Consider the following 24327-nt stretch of genomic DNA (forward strand, 5'->3'; position numbering starts at 1 on the left):
TGTAGATTAGTTCTTCAAATTAATTCTTGCAACGGCACAGCAAATACATTTTTTATTTATTAATTTATTGACTGTATTTTCCGGAAATAAAGTCACACCTGACTATAAGTCGCACCGGGTCAAAATCGTGTTGTTGATAGAGAGAAGAAAAACAAAAAACACATAAGTCGCACTGACAGAGGTTGGATACTGCATGCACTAGGACCCGGGAGCAGCCGCCCGGCCTCCATTCACTGGTTCAGATGAGAGAAATGCGACAAGTAAGCCACATATGTTTATAACATCTGTAACGCTATGCTGTGCATAAATAAACAGCTTTTAGTCTTTGAGTGAAACAATCCACCTGTTGTATTTTGTTCATTTATTCGGTTCACTGACTGAATGTTTTTACTACAAGTGTGATGATGAAACATCATTTTGTGGGCATGTGAGGAGTTGTGTTTGACAATGGACAAAATATTTAAACTGGTTGCATAAAATACTTTGTAATGGAAAAATACTGAATTGGCAACTTTAAAACTCTTCTACCATCTCCATGCGTTCACTAAAATACTGTGAAAAAATGGTATTTATTTATTTTGAGGAATTTGATAATTTTCCATGGCACACCTGACAATCTTTCACGGCACACTAGTGGGCACAGTGGTTGGGAAACACTGGTTTAGGTAGCCAAACTGTATTACAGAAGATTCGTCTGACATCTTTCAGACAGCCACAGTTTCAAATTAGAAATGAGTCAAATTGCTTGCATTTGAAGCAGGAAGTTTTACATCCAATCACAGTAATGATGTTAACAAATAAATCAGACGATGCACATGCAATTTAGTGATATCCCTGCAGTTGTGGTCTCGACCGGTCTTGAAATAAAATCCTGAGTCCTCTTTGTCTGAGGCCGAGAAAATGCAGTCGATTCTGAGACGAGACTGAGAACTTTAAAAAGCAGTAGTAGTATTACAGTGAATATTACATAACTATACAGCAGTGTTGTAGTACTCAAGATCAGTCTTGGTCTCGAGATAATAATAATAATAGTAATCAATATTAATTAGTACTTATCTAGCCATCCATACATCCATCGTGGACAGCTTCCGTCCATCTGTCTGGATTCCATCCATCCATCCATCTATCCATCTGTCTGTTTTCATTAGTTCGTTCATTCATTTATTCGTTCGTTCATTCATTCATTCATTCATTAAGTCTTAGGAGTCAATGGGGTGTTTTTTTATGGGTACGCCCAGTAGAAATAAGTGTTGCTTCGCAAGAATAAAACTTATAGTGAACGTTGCTCATGATAACTGCTTCTGTGTTTCTTCATGCAGAAGTTTCATATTTAGTTGTAGTGCCTTAAGCCCACAGTTAATTTATGTTGTGCTCGTAGGTATGTTTAGCTGAGCAAACATACTCTTTTACTGCTCTGTCAGACCTCTCATTCATGTGAGCCTTGTGCCTGTGTATGTCACTGTAAATAGTGTGTGTGTGTGTGTGTGTGTGTGTGTGTGTAGGAGCTGACAACTCCAGGCTGGCACATTGTCGAACGCTCAGCTAAATCAATGCAATTTATCTCTGCTCATTAACAGAGTGATTTATTCCACTGATCTGAGCGTGTGCAGAAACAGCTCACCATTTACAAATAAATATACACCCCCAGCGCCCTCCGAGCACGGATAAATATGTCTGAAGTGGTGTTACAAATCTCTGTCTCTCAGTTCTTGCCATCAGCCAGAATATTGGATTGATTTCCAGCCTGAGAGGTTTGCTGATCAGATGCTTGGGTGGGAATATGCCTAATTAATTTTGTCAGACGTTAGTGGCAGTTAGTGCAGAAATGGCAGTTAGTGCAGAAACCCCCTTAAAGTAACATACTACACACATTCGCCTAATGGGTGTGAATAGTTTCATTACTACATCTGGTACAAAACATCAAAATACAGTACCATGATAAAACTGTGTGGTTCAGTAATGTAGGCCAAGTTTACAGTTCAGATATATCGTAGATGTAGTTTGTGATTGTAGAAAGGGTTGTTTTTTTTTTGTTTTTTTTTTTTGCTGGATGTTATACATGGAGAGGAATATTTCCCTCAGAGGAATATTTTAGTTGCTGATCCTGATTAATCTTTGAGTGGGGTTTAGGAAGTTAATGGTCATTAATTTTGGCTTACTTTGGAGACATGTACTAACAGTGCACAAATTAGGATGGTAAATAAGGGAATTCTAAGTGAATTTCATATTTTCACTTAGTCAACATGAAACAGAGTTTGCAACACATTTTATTTCCATTATTTGATGTATTTATGAGTGAAACAGGATATTCAATGTTGAGCGTTAAAGTTTGGTTTATCTCGTTCCGTGTAATATGTGTCCAAATACGAGATCCACTCAATCCATTTGTCATTGAATATTGTATCTTTTAATACCCTTTCTGTTCTTTACAGTCAATTGTTGATCAAAAACAACAAAACATAAACATTTAATTTTAATCACGAAATTCACAGATGAGGTAAAGAAGCAATTTAAGTCCTCTTGTTAAAATGCGCTTATTTACACACTTTACAGAACTGCCGGTTTTCTTAAAGAGACAGTACAGATGTTTAGCACGTGTTCTACAAATCAATGTAAATACTTGTAAAAAGTATGAATTATGTATTAAACAATAAACATGTAACAAAATATAATATTTGCAATATAATATCTTGTTTATTAATGGAATACATGGATTTGTATATTTTTAAAAAGCTTAAATGTGACCAAAATGATGAAAATCAAATAAAATATATAATTGCTAAAAGTAATATTTTCAGAATGTACCTAGTAAGAAGGTCCCCTGTATAATTAACACCATTATCTGGGTGAGAATTGCTTTCATATGTAAGCAAAATAGACATTATAACTGAAATATACCCATAATATGAATCGAAATAGTCAAATTGAATCGAAATCCGCATTAAATCAAATCGAGAGCTTGTGAATAAGAATCAAATCGGGATATCTGTATTATCAGCCATAAAAAAAGACACACTTTAAAAATAAAACAGGAGCTTGGACAATATATATACACTACCGGTCAAAAGTTTTGAAACACTTACTCATTCTTTATTATAATTTTTTTTTCACTTTTAGAATAATAGTAAAGTCATCCAAAACTATGGAATAACATAAATGGAACTATGGGAATTATGTTGTGACTAAACAAAATCCAAAATAAATCAAAACTATGTTATATTTTAGCATCTTCAAAGTAGTCACCTATTGCCTAGAATTTGCAGACATGTACTCTTGACATTTTCTCAACGAACTTCTTGAGGTATCACCCTGGGATGCTTTTTAAACAGTATTGAAGGAGTTCCCATCTGTGTTGGGCACTTATTGGCTGCTTTTCTTTATTATTTGGTCCAAGTCATCAATTTCAAAAACTTTTTTTTTTTTAATTAAATTTTAGTTTTATAATGAAATAAATTAATATGGTGGCACAATTATATTTTTGTCTACAAAACTAATTTCAAACATTTAAGCATACACCTTCAGATCAAAAGATTTTTAAGATTATGAGAAACATTTCAGTCAAGTGTTTCAAAACTTGACTGGTAGTGTGTGTGTGTGTGTGTTTGTGTGTGTGTGTGTGTGTATATATATATATATATATATATATATATATATATATATATATATATATAAATCAAGAGGAAGTGACAAATACACAAGCAACGGACTTGATAGATCCTGGTTATGAGCTTGACAATTTTTTTTTTTTTAGAAAACTGGTATAAAAAGATTGTTGCACAAAACAACCAGAGGAATTCTGAGGGTGCTGGACTTCGAGAGGTTCTTGTGGTTCGTTTTAAATAACAGTCAGTGTTTTCTTTTTTAACGTCCATTCAGTATTCTCTCTCTCTCTCTCTCTCTCTCTCTCTCTCTCTCTCTCTCTCTCTCTCGTGGAGAGCTAAGGACACAAAGATCAGAGGCTGACAGCTGCATGTAGACAGAAAAGTGGAAATGCTGAAATGTGAATTGCAGTTGATATGCTGTTTCTCTCTTAAAACCAGTGCAGGAAGTGTCAGATGCTTGTGAAGGTGTTCCACTGGTGGAAGCCTTGTTGACTTACAGAATCAAAGTTGTCCTGTGTAAGATCACAAACATCTTTGATGTCTGTTTGCCATATTAGCCTAATATTCTGCTTGCTTATTGCCGTTCTCAGTTATGTTGAGAAATAAGAGGAGAAATAAAGATAGTAACAAATGAGAAAACTGCTCATATGCATTAAGAGGACAGAGCTATAAAATGAATGTTGATGTCATAGCTCAGATGATTTGATCTTGGTAGAATTTGATTAGTAATGAGTTCATATTAAAATCTCTGACTTTTGATTTTAGACTTTGGTATCTTGGCAAATCTGAGCACAGTTTGTTACATTTTTGAGATCTCCTCTGAAATTGCTGAAGCAGGAGACTAAAGCTAAACCTATCCTGAAAAAATTGAAGTGCCAATCTTGTGATTTATTGATTGTATTGCAAATATTTTGAATAGCTTTTCATCGGTCCAAACAATTTTCTTTATTGAGTGTGACATGAATTGTGATTGTGCCACTTTTCGCATGATATAGTGCATTCAGAAAGTATTCAGACCCCTTCATTTTTTTCACATTTTGTTATGTTTCAACCTTATGCTAAAATACTTTAAAATATATATATTTTTTTCACTTCTATATACACTCCTTACCCCATAATGACAAAGCAAAAACCAGATTTATGATAACTTTACACATTAAAAAAAAAGAAAAAAACTGAAATATCACATTGACATATATATTCAGACCCTTTGCTATGACACTTGAAATGTTTCTGCACTTTGATTGCTGTCTGCCTGTGGCAAATTAAATTGATTGAACATGATTTGGAAAGGCACACACCTGTCTATATAAGGTCTCACAGCTGAAAATGCATATCAAAGCAAAAACCAAGTCATGAGGTCAAAGGAACTGCCTGCAGAGCTCAGAGACAGGATTGTGTCGAGGCACAGATCTGGGGAAGGCTACAAAAAAATATTCGCCTGCATTGAAGGTTCCCAAGAGCACAATGGCCTCCATAATTCTTAAATGGAAGAAGTTTGGAACAACTAGGACTCTTCCTAGAGCTGGCTGCCTGGCCAAACTGAGCAATTGGGGGAGAGGGGCCTTGGTAAGAGAGGTGACCAAGAACTCAATGGTCACTCTGGTTGAGCTCCAGAGAACGTGTGGAGATGGGAGAAACATGCAAAGGAACAACCATCACTACAACACTCCACCGATCTGGGCTTTATGGCAGCTTGGCCAGACAGAGGCCTCTCCTCAGTGCAAGACACATAAAAAAGAACCCAAAGGACTGACTCTCAAGGATCTCTGGTCTGATGAAACGAAGATTGAACTGTTTGGCCTCAATTTCAAGCATCATGTCTGGAGGATACCAGGCACAACTCATCACCTGTGCAATACCATCCCAACGGTGAAGCATGGTGGTAATAGCATCATGCTGTGGGGTGTTTTCAGCGACAGGGACTGGGGGACTGGTCAGGGTTGAAGGAAAGCTGAACGCAGCAAAATACAGAGATATCTTTAATGAAAACCATGTCCAGAGTGCTCAGGACCTCAGACTGTACTGAAGGTTCACCTTCCAACAGGACGATGACCCTAAGCACACAGCCAAGAAAACACAAGTGTAGCTTAGGGGCAACTCTGTGAATGTCCTTGAGTGGCCCTACCAGAGCCCAGACTTGAACCCAATCTAACATCTCTGGAGAGACCTGAAAATGGCTGTTATCAAAAATCAGTTTTTTGCTTTGTCATTGTGGGGTATGGAGTGTAGATTGATGTGAAAAATATTAACAATTTAAAGCATTTTAGCATAAGCCTGTGACATAACAAAATGTGAAAAAAATGAAGGTGTCTGAATGCACTGTATATTAAATGAAGCACCACCTAACTGCCACTTAAATTAAATTTAACAGCTGTTTTTATTCAAAGCAAAGCAATTACATTAATTGCAGGGATAAAGCTACTCGTGTTTGTGTTGCGGTGGTGTAGCTTAGTGGTTGAAAATCAGGGCTATAGTGAATGAAAGTGTAACAGTTCGGGAAAGGAGGATGCGGGAACCAAATCAACAGTCAACAAATTTTTAATCAAACAGAACATCAAACTGAAAACACAGCAAAATAAAAACACACAGAGCAGCCGCATGTGTGTCTCTTTCTCTCTCTCTGGTGTCCCCGGCTCTTCCCTTATCCCCCTCCCGCTGATTAGGCAACTCAGCACCGGGCATGTATCCTCACGGCTCGGTAATGCCCTCCTCCTCATCATACTCCTCCACTGCCAGATTCAGGCCGGGCGCCATCCGAACTGGCTACCCCCCCCCCATCCATTTCTGGAGGGGAGACGCTGCCGTTCCGCCACCCGATGGTCGTCCCCGCCTCCTGAGAATCTGAGAGACAAGGGGAGGGAGGGGGAGAGCGAAAGAGCAAGCGAGAGAGAGGAGAGAGAGAGAAAAGAAACGCTCTTCTTCGGCTCCCGTGGACACGCCGCCCACCTGGTCCTCAGCCGCTCCTCCGCTCCCTGGCAAACGGCAGTGGTACCTCCGCCTCCTGACAGATGGCAGCGAGTCCTCCGTCCACGGGTGGACAGCAGTGGCGAGTTCTCCCAGACAGGTTGCCCTTTCTCCTTTCCCTGGTTTCGGCACCAGCATAACAGTTCAGGAACAGAGGATGCGGGAACTGAATTAACAATCAACAAAAATTTAATCAAACAGAACATCAAACTGAAAACACAGCAACATAAACACACACTGCGTGTATGTCTCTCTCTCTCTCACTCTCTGGCATCCCCGGACCTTCCCTTATCTCTGTCCCGCTGATTAGGCAACTCAGCGCCTGGCGTGTATCCTTACAACCCGGCCACGCCCTCGTCCTCATCACAGAAAGGTTGTAGTTTCAAACCATGCATATGGAATAAAATAGGAATAAAATACTATCGGCATAGATTTTTGTCAATGACCGATAGTTCCAAAACGCAACTATCAGCACCGATTAATCAGTAAAACCGATATATCGGTCTACCTCTTGTCCCTTTTACTTGTATATGAAATAAATTATCTCCCATCTAATGCTGTTTATTTTTCAGGGGACTGTCTAACTAGGTACTTTACAAAAATATTCATTTTACAAATTATATTTTATTAGTTTTTCATCATTTTGATTACAATTTGGCTTTTAAAAATAACAAATCCATGTAATCAATCAATAAATAAGATATTATATTTTATATATTATTTTTTTGTGAAATGTTTATTGTTTAATTGCATAATTAGTACTGTTTACAAGCATTTACATTGATTTGTTGAACACGTGCTACAACGGTACTCTCTCTTTAACAAAACTGGCATTTCTGTAAATAGTGTCTGTAGATGAGCGCATGTTAATGAGAGAGGACTCTAATAGCTTTATCTTATCTGGGCCATGCATGATTAGAATTAAATGTAAATTTTTGTTGTTTTTGATCAACAACTGACTAGTGAACAGAAAGGGTATTTAAAGAGACATTATTCAATGACAAATGGGTCGCGTGGATCTCATCTTTGGACACACACAACACAGAACAGCTTTTACACTCAACACACAGCGAAAGAATCTCACTGCTGAATAGTCCACCACTCTAGAGTACTACACAATTACTGGTGAGTAAAATGTAAACATTTACCAGCCAGTTGCCAAATATATACATTTTAGTTATACTGGAAATTTGGCAAATGCGAATGATTTCCTCTCATTGCAGTGGAGGGTTGCGCACAGAGTAAAAGATCGATCTTGGGATTTTAGAATCGATATCGAGATTGTTTAAATGAAGATTGTGATGCATAAAAAAAAGAAATATTATTACCCACCCGAACTCGATTGTCACAAATGCTTCCAAAATAAAAAACAAAGCTGTTTACACTGCTAAACAGATCTAGTATTAACACTGTGTCTACAGCGTGTAATGTCTACACAGCAAGCAATGTCAATAGCCTCGTCGATTTAAACAAAGAGACATTTAAAACACGCATCTGTGAATCTGATTAAAACTCACTCATTAGGACTAGTTTTTTTTAGTGATAGGCCAGTAGACTGATTTTAGAACCCCTTACTTGTTTATGCATTCATCCGAATCATGGTTACAACGCTCGACTGCTGTAGAAACCCTTTGGCGCAATGGAAGTAGACCTAAATGGTATGCTGTAATGGACACTAGTACAATTACAGCAGTTAATTCCAGCAGCTGTGAATCTTATCTCGATTAATATATGTGATAGATATGCAGCCATACATCCTGAGCTGTCCTGTCATGCATTCAAACCCAAAACCTTTTATTTAACCAGCTCCTAAACCTTTCAGCCTTCTCGAAACTGCTACAACCTCTGTTAAAAGTCCTATTGAAAGTTCTGAACACACAGTGTGTCTATCGTCTTCATCTCTTTTATTCAGAGGAAGCCACTGTGTCATTTGATCAATATTTAATCTCTTTCACGTCCCCTGCTGTGGCTTCTAAAGGCAGATCAGGTTATCTCCTTTAAGCTGTTGATAGCTATTCGTTTGGGGCAATGTCTTTATTGTTCTTTGAGTTGATATTGTTTTCTGATTATTATTTTTTTTAAAGATGTACAGGACCAGACAAGTATTTGGACACTTTTTGGCATTTAAGTCTTGACAACATTTTTGAATTTTTTTTGCATTAGAGAGTGAAATATCAAACCATGTGGCATCTGCAAACAAATGATAGTGGACAATAGGTGGGACATCATTATTTTGGCCAAAATACGGTACAACCCTACAAAATGCATTTTAAAAATACATAAACTTCCCTGCAGATTCCCGTCACACACTCACTCAACTTTTTTATTTGTTTGTACTGTCTTTTTATGTTTTGTTGCATTAAATAGTGGATAAAGAGCAACAGTGGAAATTGAGAGTCAGCCGAGTAACCACAGTCTTCCTGTGGTGGTGAAGTTTAGGTTGCCAGATATTCTCGAGGAGTTGCCAGATTTGAGGACATGCCTCTTGACAAGATGCAGGCGATTAAGCGAAGTATGATGGAGTGGAATAAACTCTCTTTCAATATCCCATCAAATCTCAGCGGTTTTTGTGCTTGTTCTTTTGGAGGCCTTGCGGTCGTTGAGAGTGAGCTGTGTTAATTTACTCCACATGGCTCAGCATTTGCCAGCGATTCAAAAAACCAAAGTCTTTCCAGATGGTGTCAGGTTTTCTTTTGGTTTTTGTTTTTGATTTTTTTGCCCTTGCCCTTATTTGTTTAAGAAAAATGAATATGTATAGGACATGTTGGGTTTCTTAATTAAAGCTTATTATGTGCTCCATTTCAGCTGTGATGAGCTCTATGCTAAAATCTATTTATGGCTAAAAATCTATTTCACAGATGCTTGAAGGAGAGTGGAATCTAGTTGTGGTAGACAGGAAGTTCAGGAAGCTGAGTGACAGCATGAAAGCCTTCCCATGATGAGCATTAGCACAGAGTGCCAGAACGATTAACCAAACTGTCATTTGAAAAATGCTTTTTTAAAGGGAAAGTTAAAAAATTAAAATTCTGTCATACTTTCCTAATAATAATACCCTCATGTTCTTTCAAACCCATATTTAGTATTTTTTTAGAATTAATTGTCATGTTTCCACCAAAACCAATTACATGCATTCAGAAAACTTAGAATATGATGAATGAGCCACATTGACTACTTCTATGATATGTTTAGGTGCTTTTTAAGTTCTGAAGTGAGTCACTATCAACTGCCATTGTATTATAGATATAATAGACAGAACAGGATGTTTATTAACATTTTTCATTTTGTGTTCTGCTTAATGAAAGACAGTCATACTCTTGCAGGCTTTATGTCCTCTTGAATTCCTTAGTCAGATGGGTCATCTAGGAAGGAGACTGTAAAAAGGTCTGATTGAATTGTATGTTCCGGCTGATATTGCCCTACAGAGGTTGAGATAAGGGCAGAAGAATTACCTGTCTTAACATAAATCCTTCATACCCCTTGTATAGGTTTGTATATTGTAAGCAAATGGACAAATTAATTGCTAATTTTTAATCATGATTAATCGCATAATGTTTTGTAGGTAATCGCAACACTATATATACTTATTTTCCTATCAAAATGCATTTATTTGCTTCTTAGGAAAGAAAGCAAAAGAATATGTAACAATATAATGCTTTATTAACATCCCCCCTCCCCCCCCCTCCCCCCCAAAAAAAGACAGTATAAAGATAGAAATGCACTAAAATGGCATCCCTCGTCCCTGGTTAGGCTTTTACATAAAAAAAATAAAAAATAAAATAAAATAAAAAACATGAAACAAAACAAATACACATATGTATATACACATAACTATGTGTGTATATGTTGTACCTAAACAATCAAACAATGGCATATTGACATACCTAAGTACATATGTAACTTTATACAAAGTCACAAAACATAAAATGTAAATTATCTTACATACAGAAAGAAAATGTAAACTTAACCAACCTAAATAAGCCTAAGGTACTCAATGTTCACATCGCTGAAAAGATTTCAGCCATTGTTTCAGCTTTGTAATAAAAACTGTGAGTTCTGATTGCAACTTTAAATCTACAGGCATAGTGTTACATAGATGTGAACCTTTCACTGAAAGGGATGATTGACCCACAGCAGTTCTGCATCTCCAAACTCTACAATTCCCACTTACTGCCCCTCTGGTCTTTACCCCATCATTACTGTATTTTTGTATCAACTGACAGACTACATCAGGGGCATGGCCATATATACACTTAAATACTGTTTTTATAAATGAAAACGTAAAAAAAAAATTATAAAAACTTAACAAATCATACTTTTGAACAATTTGACAATGATGCCATTTCATTGGTTTCTGATCCATTACTTTTAAAGTTTGTTTATATAATGACATTACAGGTTTAACAACTGATTGAGAAGCCTGACCCCAAATTATCGCACAATAGGTCATATGTGATAATATCATAGTATGCATAAACATGCATCAAATGATGTTTGTTACAGCAATCGTGAAGCCACGTTCATGATTCGCATCAGGGCGGCAACGCCAGCATCAAGCGTTTTGGTCATAGTTAGGACTTGACGTGCTAATTCTGTGGTAATTAAAATGTGCCTTACATAGGTTGAAAAATACTTGATTTCTATCACAAGTGCCATCTGGGCTTGTTTTGTACATCAAATAGCAAAGTGCTCCTTTCCCCATCATTTTATTTGACACGGAAGCGCTGTTTTGTGTGTGTGTGTGTGTGTGTGTGTTTGTGTTGTCAGTCAGTGTAATGACTCCAGGCATACGCATTACAAAGGTTCTGCTCTTCAAACCAGTGTTTATGCTGGTTTATGCTGTATTAATGGTAAATGTGTTTATCGCGATAAAGAAAAATTAAAACGTTAAACATTTTTAATTAATCGCATGTGTTAAAGCGTGAATTCTGACAGCTCTAATACATACAGTACTGTGCAAAAGTTTTAGGCACTTAACATGTTTCACAAAAGCATTTGTCTTAAGATGGTTATTTATATCTACAGCTTTAGTGTGTCAATAGGAAAAATACATTTTAGACTCCGAAACATTACTTTTGCAAATAGAAAAGATTAGAATAGAAGAACAGGGCGCTCTGCAAGAGATGGCATTGCCCCCACAGAGCCCCCCACTGAACATCGAGTCAGTCTGGGATTACATGAAATGACAGAAGCAATTGAGATAGCCTAAATAGATAGAAGAACTGTTGCGAATTCTCCAAGAAGCTTGGAACATCCTATCCACCAACAACCAAGAAAAACTGTGTCCAGGTGTACCTAGGAGAATTGGGGCTGTTTTAAATGCAAAGGTGGCCACACCAAATATTGATTTAGCTTTTTTATGTTTACTGGACTTTGTATGATGTTAATTGATAGATGAAAACTATGGTATTATTTTTGAAGACATCCTCACTATGCAACATTTTACACAAGTGCCTAAAACTTTTGCACAGTACTGTATACAGTATACACAGTATGTGTGTGTGTGTGTGTGTATATATGTATATATATATATATATATATATATATATATATATATATATATATATATATACACACACACACGTTTTGGTGATGAGTGGAGATGGGAAAACCCCCAATGATGAGTTGATTTTTGATAGTTATATTTTGTTGGTTATGTAAATGCATTCATTCCCTGAAAAATGGGCAGATACCTGCAACTTCTGAATAATTAAAAAAATAAATTGGCCACCTTTATGGGTCCTAATTTAGATAACTCTGCACTTGTTTAAAAGTGAAGTATGTATTTTCTGCACTACTAGTGGCACCAAACGGAATTACAAAAATAAAGTATGTTTCAAACAGACTCATCATGCCCTTTCGCACTCTCTGATTCCCTATGAACAAATAGGCCATACTAAATAAAAGGTGAAAAAAGTTTAACGTCGTAAGGAACAAAACCATTATAACAAATACACACCGGACAGGAATTGTGGCAGAGGAATCAGGTTGTCTGATAACATCGCCGGATTGAACAGCAACTGGGTGTGCGGAGGATCCAGCACATGAGGTAGGATGGTTCTTCTGGTAACTACTAAGTGTAACAACAGTGCGGTTTCTGACCATTTTGGTGCCCTAGGCGAGATCACTGTTGTTGATGGGGGAGGCAGCAGTGTATTAGCGACTTGAGCAGTGATCTTGTTATTGCCGCTCCCATTTGCTAGAGCGATCTCATCATTAATGGTGTGTGTGTGTGAGTGGGGTGGAGGGCACGACAGTAATGAGCTAACTTGTTCGGCAATACCTTGAATGTTGCTTACCTGACGAGAAGCAACTCGAAAAGTTTTGCTTCTCCATCGAACCCAAAACATTCCCTAAAAGTCCTCCACCTTGTAAATGGGACACCAATGTTCACTCTGGTTTTACTCCATTCTCTGTCTCTGTGTCTTTTAGGAAGTCTTAGAATTTTGGTTTTAACATCTGTAGAAGCTAAATATTTTTTTTTATTTTTAATTTTTTATATATATATTTACATCTGCCATGGATGTTCATATTCTCCTGGCTGAACAAGTTGCCACACCCCAAACTCACTCTATAGGTTGAGCTAGAAAGGGATGGGTGGGGCTGAGTGGACAGCTCAAAAATAAACATCTTTTTGATTGTGCCTGGGAGGCTCAGTGTTTATAATTCTGGGGGATGTAAACCCACAAATGGCTTAATTATAGTTGTCAATGAACAATAAACAGGGATTGTAGAACGTATTTTGATATCAAAAAAATTTACATACTTCACCTTTAAATAATTTATGCACTTGATGTGATCATCATTATCTTCTACACCTCCCACCATGGAACAAATACTGTAGATAACCACTCTCTTTCTCCTTCATTTTTCCCTTCCAGAACAAGCATGTTTCCATAAAGCTGGAAAAGAAAAAATGGGAGGAGATTGTGGCTAAACGACAGAAGGAGGCAGAGGAGAGTGTGACCCCTGATTTAGATGAAAACTGCTTCGGCGATCTGGCCACCAGCATGGGACAAGGTCAAGAGCGAGTGAAAGATCGCCTTCTGAAGAACACATACTCCAAGAAGAACAAACGGGTGAGACTGTCATCTCTTTCTGTTATTTGCTGGCTAAGCGACAGCTTGACGGACAGGGGCAGCAGAGCGTGAAGGCAGTGTGATCTTATACCTGTCCCAGAGTGTTGACAGCTTTGACCGGTGTTGACCAGATTAATGTGGCCGTTGCAGTCATTACTGAATGCCTGCTGTTTGTGGAAGTGCCCAGTGAGGTGTACACATATGAATGTGACAGCAGTATATCAGCATCTGACATATTAGCGGTCTAGAGCTGTGGTTAAGCTGCACAGCATGCTGTTAATGACGAAGCAGGGCAAATATAACCATCTCATGCTTCCTGTCTCTGCATTCTTTTTCTCAAAAACCTTCTCTCTTTCTTTATTTGACCCTTTTCAACACTTTTCTTGAGAGTGATATTATAGTAAAGACAGGAAAATATAGAGAAAAGAGGGGGAAATTAAGTGGCGTGTCATAAACCTGACTGATTTTTTTTTCCTGAAATTTGTCTTCTTTTTCTTCTCAACACTTTCTGCAATTCAGCTCGAACTGCTTAATGGGTTAGTTCACCCAAAAATGAAAATTCTCTCATTTACTCAGCCTCATGCCACTTTCTTTCTTCTGCAGATCACCAACAAAGATTTTTAGAAGAATATCTCAGCTCTGTAGGTCCATACAATGCAAGTGAATGGTTTGAATCTCCAAAAAGCAAATGAAGTCAACATAAACATAATCCATCAGCCTAGATTGGTTTAATAAATGTCTTCCGAAGCAATCCAGTTTGTTCTGGGTGAGAATAGACCAAAATGTAACTCTTTTTTTCACTGAACTTTCTTTTTCTTCTTTGCTTTCAAGAAGTGTTGTGCGTGTATCAAGCACAAGGAAGTGTAATCGAGCTTGAAATCATGATCGTGCTTAGAGATTACAATGGCAAGATGTACAGTGAAAAGGGAGTTATATTTTAGTCTGTTCTCACCCAAAACCAACTGGATCACTTCAGAAGAAATTGATTAAACCACTGGAGTCATATGGATTACTTTTATGCTAGCTTTATCTCCTTTTTAGAGCTTTAAAGGCCTGATCACCATTCACTCGTGTTGTATGGACATACAGAGCTGAAATATTCTTCAAACAATCTTTGTTTGTGTTCTGCAGATGAAAGAAAGTAATACACATCTTAGATGGCATGAGGATAAGTAAATGATGAGAGAATGTTCATTTTTGGGTAAACTATCCCTTTAATGTACAGACTTCACTCAAACATCAAGTTTTTGCTTTGTTTATTTATCAATACTTCCTTTACACTGCAAATGTGTGCCATTATGTTGATTCTCTCATTTTCTTAATAATTAGTTTTGTTTTGTTTTTAAAAAAATATCTAACCATTCTTAAAACAAGTTATATTCATTTGAAGAGAAAGTTCTCCTGAAATGAAGATTCTGTTATCATTTACTCACCCTGATATAATTTTTTTTGGTGGACTATCCCTTAAAGAAACACAGCTGTGTAAAATAAGATTTATGATATGTTTTGATTTAGTTCGATTTGGGTTACGTCAAATCATTTTTTTTTTAGAAAATTCCCCAGCTGAAATTTTTGATTTTGTTCATACTTTTTCTGAAGAGATATGAACATTCACAGGCCACTTTATTAAGTTCACCTGTACATCTACATATTCATGCGATTATCTAATCTGCCAATCGTGTGGTAGTGGTGTAATGTATAAAATCATACAGATATGGGTCAGGAGCTTCAGTTAATGTTCAACCATCAGAATGGGGAAAAATGTGATCTCGACCGTGGCATGATTGTTGGTGCCAGACGAGCTGGTTTGAATATTTCTGTAACTGCTGATCTCCTGGAATTTTCACGAACAGTCTCTAGAGTGTATAGAGAATGGTGTGACAAACAAAAATGTATGTGGATGAAAATGCCTTGTTGATGAGAGAGGTCAGAGGAGAATGGCCAGACTGGTTTGAGCTGACAGAAAGGCAATGGTAACTCAGACTACCCCTCTGTACAATTGTTGTGAGCAGAATAGCATCTCAGAATGCACAACATGTCGAACCTTGTGGCGGATGGGCTACAACAGCAGAAGACTACATTGGGTTCCACTTCTGTCAGCAAAGAACAAAAAACAGAGGCTGCAGTGGGCCTACCATTTGTGTACCTGAGCAGGAATCCAGATTTGTCAGACCAGGCAATGTTTTCCAATCGTCTACTGTCCAGTTTTGGTGAGCTTGTGCCCACTCTAGCCTCAGTTTTATGTTCTAACAGTAGTGGGACCCGGAGGGGTCTTCTGCTGCTGTAGCCCATCTGCCTCAATATTCAACGTATTGTGTGTTCAGAAATGCTTTTCTGCATAGCACTGTTGTAATGCGTGTTTATTTGGGTTACTGTCACCTTCCTGTCAGCTTGGACCAGTCTGGCCATTTTCCTCTGACCTCTGTCATGAACGAGCCCTTTTCACCCACAGAACTGCCGCTTGCTGGCTGCTTTTTGTTTTTCATACCATTCTCTTTACCACTGTAGAGACTATTGGGCATGAAAATCCCAGGAGAACAGCAGTTACAGAAATATTCAAACCAGCCCATCTGGCACCAACAATCATACCACAGTCGAGATGACTGAGATAAAATTTTTTCCCCATACTGATGGTTGATGTGAACATTAACTGAAGCTCCTGACCCATATCTGCACGATTTTATACATTACGCTGCTGCCACATGATTGGCTGATTAGATAATCGCATGAATAAGTAGATGCACAGGGGTACCTAATAAAGTGGCTGGTGAGTGTAAAATTAATGCCATGGATCAATATTTACGGAGTAATCCATTGTTTTGTAGAGGCAGTCAAAATGATCATTTTTGCCAATGATTTTGAAACAAACTATGGATAAAAATAAATAAATAAACCTTAGAAAGGAAGCAGCATCTTTGTTTTTACACAGAGATAGGTAGGTCTAAAACTAAAACCAGTTTACTTAAGCACCGCTTATTGCATTATATAGCTATGGTGTCCAAAAATGTGGAAAGAACACATTATTGTGTTGTTTTTCCAAAGTTGGTGTGCCTATATCTCCAGACGTTTTAAAGTTATCTTAGTATCCTTTTAGATTCTGGTTCTGAACAAACTTGCCTCTTTGTATCTTTATTTTTATGGCCCTATATGGTTAAATCCCAGAGATAAAGGGCTCTCAATGTGGCTCCATCCAAAAATTGGTACCTATCTGTGTAAAAATGCAATAATGGCGTTGCCACCTTTCTAAGGTAAATTTTTAACATGTAGTTTTGCTCCAAAAACAGCTGAATATTGTCATTTTGACCCCTCTCTACAAAATAATGGATCACTCACTAAATATTGATCCATGGCATTTCATATTTTGGCTTTCATCATCATTGTGTTTCTCTTTTACCAGTAAAACAAAAACAAAACAAAAAAGAAAGAACAAAAAAAAAAGAAAGATCGAAAGCAAAATTTTGTTCTGGGGACCTTTGGTTTAGTTGACACGGAATGACCCATCTTGTTTTAAGCATAAAGCTTACTAAAACAAAACTCTGAAACAGCATTTGCTTAACAGAACCAAAATCTAAAACCTAAACTTAACTGAAACAACACTATTCTTTTGCTGCCTTGAAAGCACTGGTATTGACTTTGTGTGCTTTACTTTCATCATCTTTCACTTATACTGGGGGAGTTTTCTAAAAGGACAAACTTCCTTTTGTGGAGAAATTGAGTATTATCAGGACAGAGTTAACAAAAAATGGACAGGCTGAGCCACGGTTCATCCTATGTCTGTCAATTTCCTCTCCCTATACCATCTGATTACCCTCCCTGTAGAGGTCTCCATCACTGTAGCTCAATGCATATCAAGCAGCCTCTCTCCAGATGGGATCGCACTCTGATCATGGGCCTTTGTGCATGTGCTTGTGTTTGCAGTGTGTTTAAATGCAGGGTGTTCTAGCCCGTGTGGGCGTATATCAGACACTTATACACCCGCTGGCAGCTCCGTTTCCCTCTCTGATCAGAAATAATGGGGAAAAAGAAAACCACTTTCATATCGCTGTAATTGCAGAGCGGAAGGCTCATCACAAAGCTGCCATCTGGCCGGGGAGAGACTGTGAATGTGTATGGGTTGCCGTTGTGTGTGTGCTTGTGTGTGTGTATGTTTATATTTGAAAAGATGCAGAGGGACACACACAGCATGTCTCTGATCAGGGCGTCAGGGCTTTTAAAGTGCAGCTTGGCTTGATTTCTGAGGCTAACCAACCCGTGATCACTCTTAAAGGCAGATTCACCAAAGCGTTGAAGCATGAACTTTTTTTTGAGCATGCAATCCATAATGAGTGATTGGAGTCCACTCAAAAATGTAAGTAGTCATATGTTCGCTCTCTTCATCAAGCAATACAGGTCCCTGTGCTGCGTGCATTCCATGCTAGTATCCCACATGATTAAGGTACTGTCGTAGTGTGACCACAAATGTGCATCACATTTAAGATTCATCAATGGAACTGTCTATCCATCCATCTATCCGTCCATCCATCCATCCATCCATCCATCCAACCAACCATTTATTAATCCATCCATCTATACTTCTGTCCATCCATCTGTCTGTCTGTCTATCTGTCTGTCTGGCCATCCATATATCTGTCTATCCGTCCGTCTGTCTGTCTGTCTGTCTTGGCATCTATGGGTCTATCTGTCCATCCATATATCCGTCTGTCTGTCTATCTGGCCATCTGGCCATCCATATATCCGTTTATCCATTTGTCTCTCTGTCTGTCTGTCTTTGCATCTATGTGTCTTTCTGTTCATCCATATATCCATCTGTCTGTTTGTCTATCCGTCTCTCTCTCTCTATCTATCTATCTATCTATTTATCTATCTATCTGTCTGTCTGAGTAGTTATTTATTCTGTTCATCCATTGATCTATCTGTCGATCCATTAGTCCGTCCTTCAGCAACTCGTTGGTTAAACATTTACCCCTTCTATCATTAAATTATAGTTGTAATATGAATGGGCAATGGAGTTTAGAGAGGGTGATATATGATGATAAATGCTTAATTCAAATGTTATTAATTCTGAAGTCCTCTCAAGGACATCAGACAGCAGAATGTAGGTAAACATGCGCACACATGCTGAGGTCACTCTGTGTGTAAACACATGAGAAAAGTAAAATAAAATACATTTATCGGGTAAAGCAAGGGACACACACACACACACGCACACACAAATGTTAGTGGTGATTTGTCTGTTGCTGGATCCAATGTCATCATCCCCTAGAGAATCAGTATTAAATCTCAAACTAAATGCCTCATACTGCCCGAGTAGAGGTGGAGAGAGTGAGAGACAGAAAGAGAGAGAGTGAGATAGCCCATCAAACACACAGAGGAAGATGATTGCTGATATTCCATGATGAGCTCATGTAACTCGAGGGAATCTCAGCCTTTTCATGGCAGAATCTCTATTGTCAGTTGACATTGTGTGATGTTAAACTTACAGCTGATCCAGTAAGTCACAGTTGTATGCCTGTGATCTTCTTGATATGGCTGGCTTCAGGTTATCATCCCTCAGGGCAGATCACCCACAGCAATGCTGAGGGGCAGGACAGAGCTCACAGAAAATATCACATTATAATATAGAAAGATCTTAACCATATATCTCTCACACAGGAACAGTTCACCCACAAATTAAAATTATGTCATTTGTATCACCCTCATGTCGTTCCAAACCCGACTTTCTTTCTTCCATGGAATACAAAAGGACACATTTAGAGGGGGGTTTGATGTTATCGATGTGTTGCCTTATTTGATATGTGCACTGTTTATGGGAGTTGATAAATGATTTGATTTGAGAGTTAATAATAACTTAAATTTAATTATTTTCATCACCCAATGATGAAATATGCAGTATTATTTGATTTGAGTTTAAATTAGGGATGCACAGATATGAAATTTTTTTGGCCGATAACGATTTTAAGAAAGAAAAAAAAAACTATTGGCCAATTCTGATATTTTGCCACTTACCTTATTTTGTCATCAGATCACTGTTTTGCTCATAAATTATGAACATGGATTGGATCTGTTTAACACAGACCAAAATTTTAAGGAGAGCCGCAACAAAAGATAAATAGAAATTAAAAAGATGAAAAACAAATATTGAAAAAAAACTAAATATCAAAGCATGATGATTTACATGAATAAAGATTATTTTGTACTTATAAAACATGTTTGCAGTTCTGTTTTTGCAGTTCAAAACAATAGAACTCACATTTGACATGTTTATACTGTATATAATAGAACATCACAAATTCATATTATGCATATTTTGGGCCATTCCATGGAAATGTCAACCACATTGTGGAAAAACAAAAAGTTGCCAAAGGAACAAAACACTATTTTAAGTTGTATTGCTGGATAATGGATAATGCCATTCACAATGCTAGAGGGTGCCCCTTACACAATGCTGACTGAAGCCCTGACTGATTCGCTGAATGCAGTATGTTTTAAAGCTTTCAAGGTTTAATAATCGCACAAGACCATATTGTGATCGGTCATGCAGCCTTAATGGATACCATACCAATGTCAAAGTTTGCTGGTTTCAAAGCATTTTGGATGGTTTTAACTCATCATGTAGAGGTAAGTGCCGCTTTCACAACTGCCATGTCTGTAACAATGGTTTTTCCTCAATGGGAGAACAAGAAATAATAATTAAAAATGAAATATTACATGTTCTTAGGGGTGCCAACCCTTCTACATTCTGTGGGTATTATTGTTTCTAGATTGTGCATTTGAATTCACAGAGTTTTAACAAAGTGTTATGATAATTAATTTTAAATAAACCATAGTTTTTTCATAATGGCATTTTCATGCTTAAAAATGATTTACAGTTGGTTAAAATTTGGTCAATAATTGACCAATAAATATAGGCGGCCGATACATCGGTGTATTCTAAGTTGAAATTATTTTACTAGCTTACTTGTAAAAGATAGTAGAGTGAGACAAGAAGTAGAAAGATGACCCTTAATACCAAGATTTTTCATTTTTATACCAGACAGCTGGAGGGTGCGATTGACCAATCAGAATTGAGTATACAAGTGAGCCATGAATGTGTAAAAGCATATGTTATTACTGAGTTAAGACTGCTGAATTAAAACTGTGAATTGAAGCCTCTCAGAACTCAACCTGATCTCACAGTGAAATCAGAAAGAGTAGACTGACTTTTCTTTCTTCAAAATATGTATACATTGACTGAAATTTCAAAACACTGACCCCAGTGGCCAAAGCGGTAAGTGTTGTAGGACATATGGGCACGTGTGAGCTCCATTTATGTCCAGGAGAGTTCACCAAAAGCTAGTAGTGAAGCAAGTTGTTTTCAGCTTTACAGGACATTATCCAATGAAAAGCATATATTTATAGGTTCTGTCCCCAAACCCAAACCTTACCTTAACCATTAGTGGAGTAAAAAGTAAGGTTAGAGGGGAAAGTGAAACCTTTGAAAAATGCTCGCCATTGATTATTCAAACGTGGTTACCGCATGGCATTGAACCCTAGTCTCCCACGCAGCTGATGCAACTCGCTACCAGTCGCGCCAGGTGGAAAGATAATCACTTTGAAACCACTGCAAAATGACTGATAAGAATGCTGCATGTCAACACGTCGACATACAGTCACCGATCCTAGGGTACCGAAACTATCGAAAACATCATGCAGACTTCACATGTGATCATGTTGCAAAACTATAAAGAGAAAACCACAAAATGCTTAAACTGAGCTTGAAGTATCCTTGATTCACTACATATTACTGGTAAGAGAATACCATGAACCAGAGCACACATGGAGAATCAAGCATAACCTTGAATGAACCTGACGCAATGTTTAGTTTCCATTTTTGGAACCAGTGTTTCGACCACGTATATTTGATTTTTTTCATGGATTGCTTACGTGAGGCATTTTTGTCCTTCTACCTTGAAATTGGTTCAATATTGCATAGCCCCTATTCATATACAATTTATGTCCTACAGAATGTGATATGTTCTATATACGCTCACTTTTTTTAATGGCAGCTCAATTTTCTCACAGGAGAAAGAGTAAACGTGTGAGAGAGTGGGTGAGCCGTAATTTCACCCAGGCTCAGATGTCTGATGACAGGGATTTCACCAGTACAGCATTTTCTTAGTCTAAAATCAGTAGTGTAAATCAATGTTTTGATTTATTTTATTTATTTATTTTACATTTAAAGGAATGGTTCACCCAAAAATGAAAAATCTGTCATAATCTACTCACCGACATGCCATTCCAAACCACTATGACTTTATTTCATATGCGGAACACCATAGGAGATGTTTTGTTGAATATCACGTCCATCTTTTTAGTAGCAACTCACTTTGAAACTTAAAATAAAAAACCAAAAGTATCATGAAAGTAGTCCATGTGGCCTGCCATATTCAGATTCTTGACGTCTGTTGCACTTTCATGAGCGCTATTAGAGAAGTTTGTTCACATTGGCGTGCGTCTATGGGAAAACTTGTTTCTCGCATAAATACGGGTAAGAAAGTCAAATGGGCTTGGGATTTTCATTTGAGGGTGAACTATTTCTTTAATACTTTTATTTCATTACAAATTATATTATCAGCATACCAATTTGAGTGAAAAGTTGAATTAAAAAATATTCATGAATTTTGTAGTATCGTGTTGCTCTTTTGTTTTAAGAACTGCATGCACTCTAGATGGCATGGACTCCACAAGTTTACATTTACAGCAACTTACAAATGAAGAACATGACAAGTAATTTGTCATACAAATGTCAACAATATCTTCGGTATCGCACTTCCATCAAACTACAGTGAGTATTAGCGTGTGAAATGCACATGTATGATAAACAGAAAACCGAATCATCGTCACATTTTGGTTTATAACTTCATGAAAAATAAACATGATGTACATGGCATATCACAAATTACAGCAGAAGGCTCCGAATAAAATAAGTCCACACTCAACATAGTATGATATGTAGATCCTGAAATATTAGTCAAAGAGTGTCATGACAAGCTATGGTGGCTATTGCTAATGGCGTCTCTATGGCGATGGTTTCTCTGAATCCGTGTGTCATTTGTTTATTTCATATTCAATTAGTAATTCAAAATCTGAAAAACAAAGAACTACTTATTTCATTGTTCGTTTACAAAACCAATATATAAAAAACAAATAATGACTTGTTTTTCATCATTTCGATTTAATAAGTTAAAATAGGAAAATTGGAAAAATAGCCACGGGACACTGTGCGTTTTGATTATTTGATTTCACTAATATATGGCTTGAATATTTGAATGAGGTATGGGTGGACCTGAAACGCCCCTTTCTTCTGATTGGTCAACCTGCAACGTCGTCTTCCTCAATGCTGTGAAACAGAATAAAAGTTCTCTGCTGTTTAATTGTTCCGATAAATTCGTCTCAGTTAATATTAAATTATTTTCCATTTATCCTCCAAAACTCACCACGTTTATTACAGCTGAGCTATCTCTCTTATCAAATTGCCAGATTTATCAGACAGCCCTACACATAAACCTGCTGTCTTTGACGTTGCTCCGGTTTGAAAAGGCATAGTTTTAAATGAGATGATAAAAATAACCATATATTCATAAGACTATTGAAGCATATGCCTACATTGTAAAGACATAGGCTTACGTTTAACTGCGGGGTAAATTTAGTTTTAGGTTCGATTTTCATTGTATATTCGCCTCTGGTGCGTAAGGGACCATCTGAAAACTCCACCCATAAACTAATACTTCACTGGTGTCAGAGCAGTCATTTATTTGACTTGCATGTTCTATCATAAAAAAACACGTCAACTGAATTAGTGATTGGACACCGTCTGTGTTTAATAGTAAGTGGAAATTTCATGTCCCCCCCCAATCCTGAATAAGTGGTTACATCCTTGGTTCTGAGTGCAGTGTTTTATGTCTGTATGTCTGCTCGTCTCTCAAAAGCTCAACCAGTGAATTTAAAATCAGCATTTACACATAGCCTTCACATTTGTCCAATAATAAAAAGCACACAAAACTGCCGCGCATATGACCCAGTAGGTAAAGGCCACTCATATTCCCATTCAAAAACATGGATGTCGGAATGATCTTAGCTTGAAATTAGTACTCTTCACTGCCATGTAAATACTTCTTGTATTATATTAAATATTAAATGTAATAATATCTTCCAATTTATTTGTTATTATTATTATTATTATTATTATCATTTGTTATTTACTGTTGTAGCTTTTATAATTCACTGGCATGAATGCTCATCTGTCTTAGATGCACCCTACGTTAAATCTGTTTATTCCCTGAACCGCATCTTGCTCTTTCATTGCACTGCAATATGTAAAAATAAAAATAAACTGATTCTTTCAATACTCTTTGATGATTTCTCATTTAAAAACACATGAAACACATAATGTCAATTTAAAACGCTTATTTAAAGCAATCAAACTATAGCTGCCTTAGACTTATTATTAGGACAAAAGGTGTCCCAACTGTAAGTCCACCGTGACACGGTACATGGCTTGTCAAATCGGGAGTGTCTCCAGTTTTAAAGTGACATCTGGTCACCCTAACTGCAAATGCCATACCCAAACTGATGCAGTGAGATCCAACAGATGGAAATGACTTCAATAAATCAGATGATTTGTAGAAGGAATAACAACATTA

At 37.3% G+C, this 24327-nt stretch overlaps 1 protein-coding gene across 11 annotated transcripts in view; it reads left to right on the plus strand.

Annotated features, from left to right (window-relative positions):
- LOC127420180 (autism susceptibility gene 2 protein-like) overlaps window positions 1-24327 on the plus strand; it is a 518748-nt gene that overhangs the window by 98337 nt on the left and 396084 nt on the right. For all 11 annotated transcript variants that reach the window (XM_051662267.1, XM_051662237.1, XM_051662243.1 and 8 more), the window contains exon 2: window positions 13448-13645. In XM_051662267.1, the coding sequence (XP_051518227.1) occupies window positions 13448-13645 (198 nt within the window). The remainder of the gene's footprint in view (window positions 1-13447; window positions 13646-24327) is intronic.

Source organism: Myxocyprinus asiaticus, chromosome 3 (genome assembly GCF_019703515.2).
Source record: "Myxocyprinus asiaticus isolate MX2 ecotype Aquarium Trade chromosome 3, UBuf_Myxa_2, whole genome shotgun sequence".
Lineage (NCBI taxonomy): Eukaryota > Metazoa > Chordata > Actinopteri > Cypriniformes > Catostomidae > Myxocyprinus > Myxocyprinus asiaticus.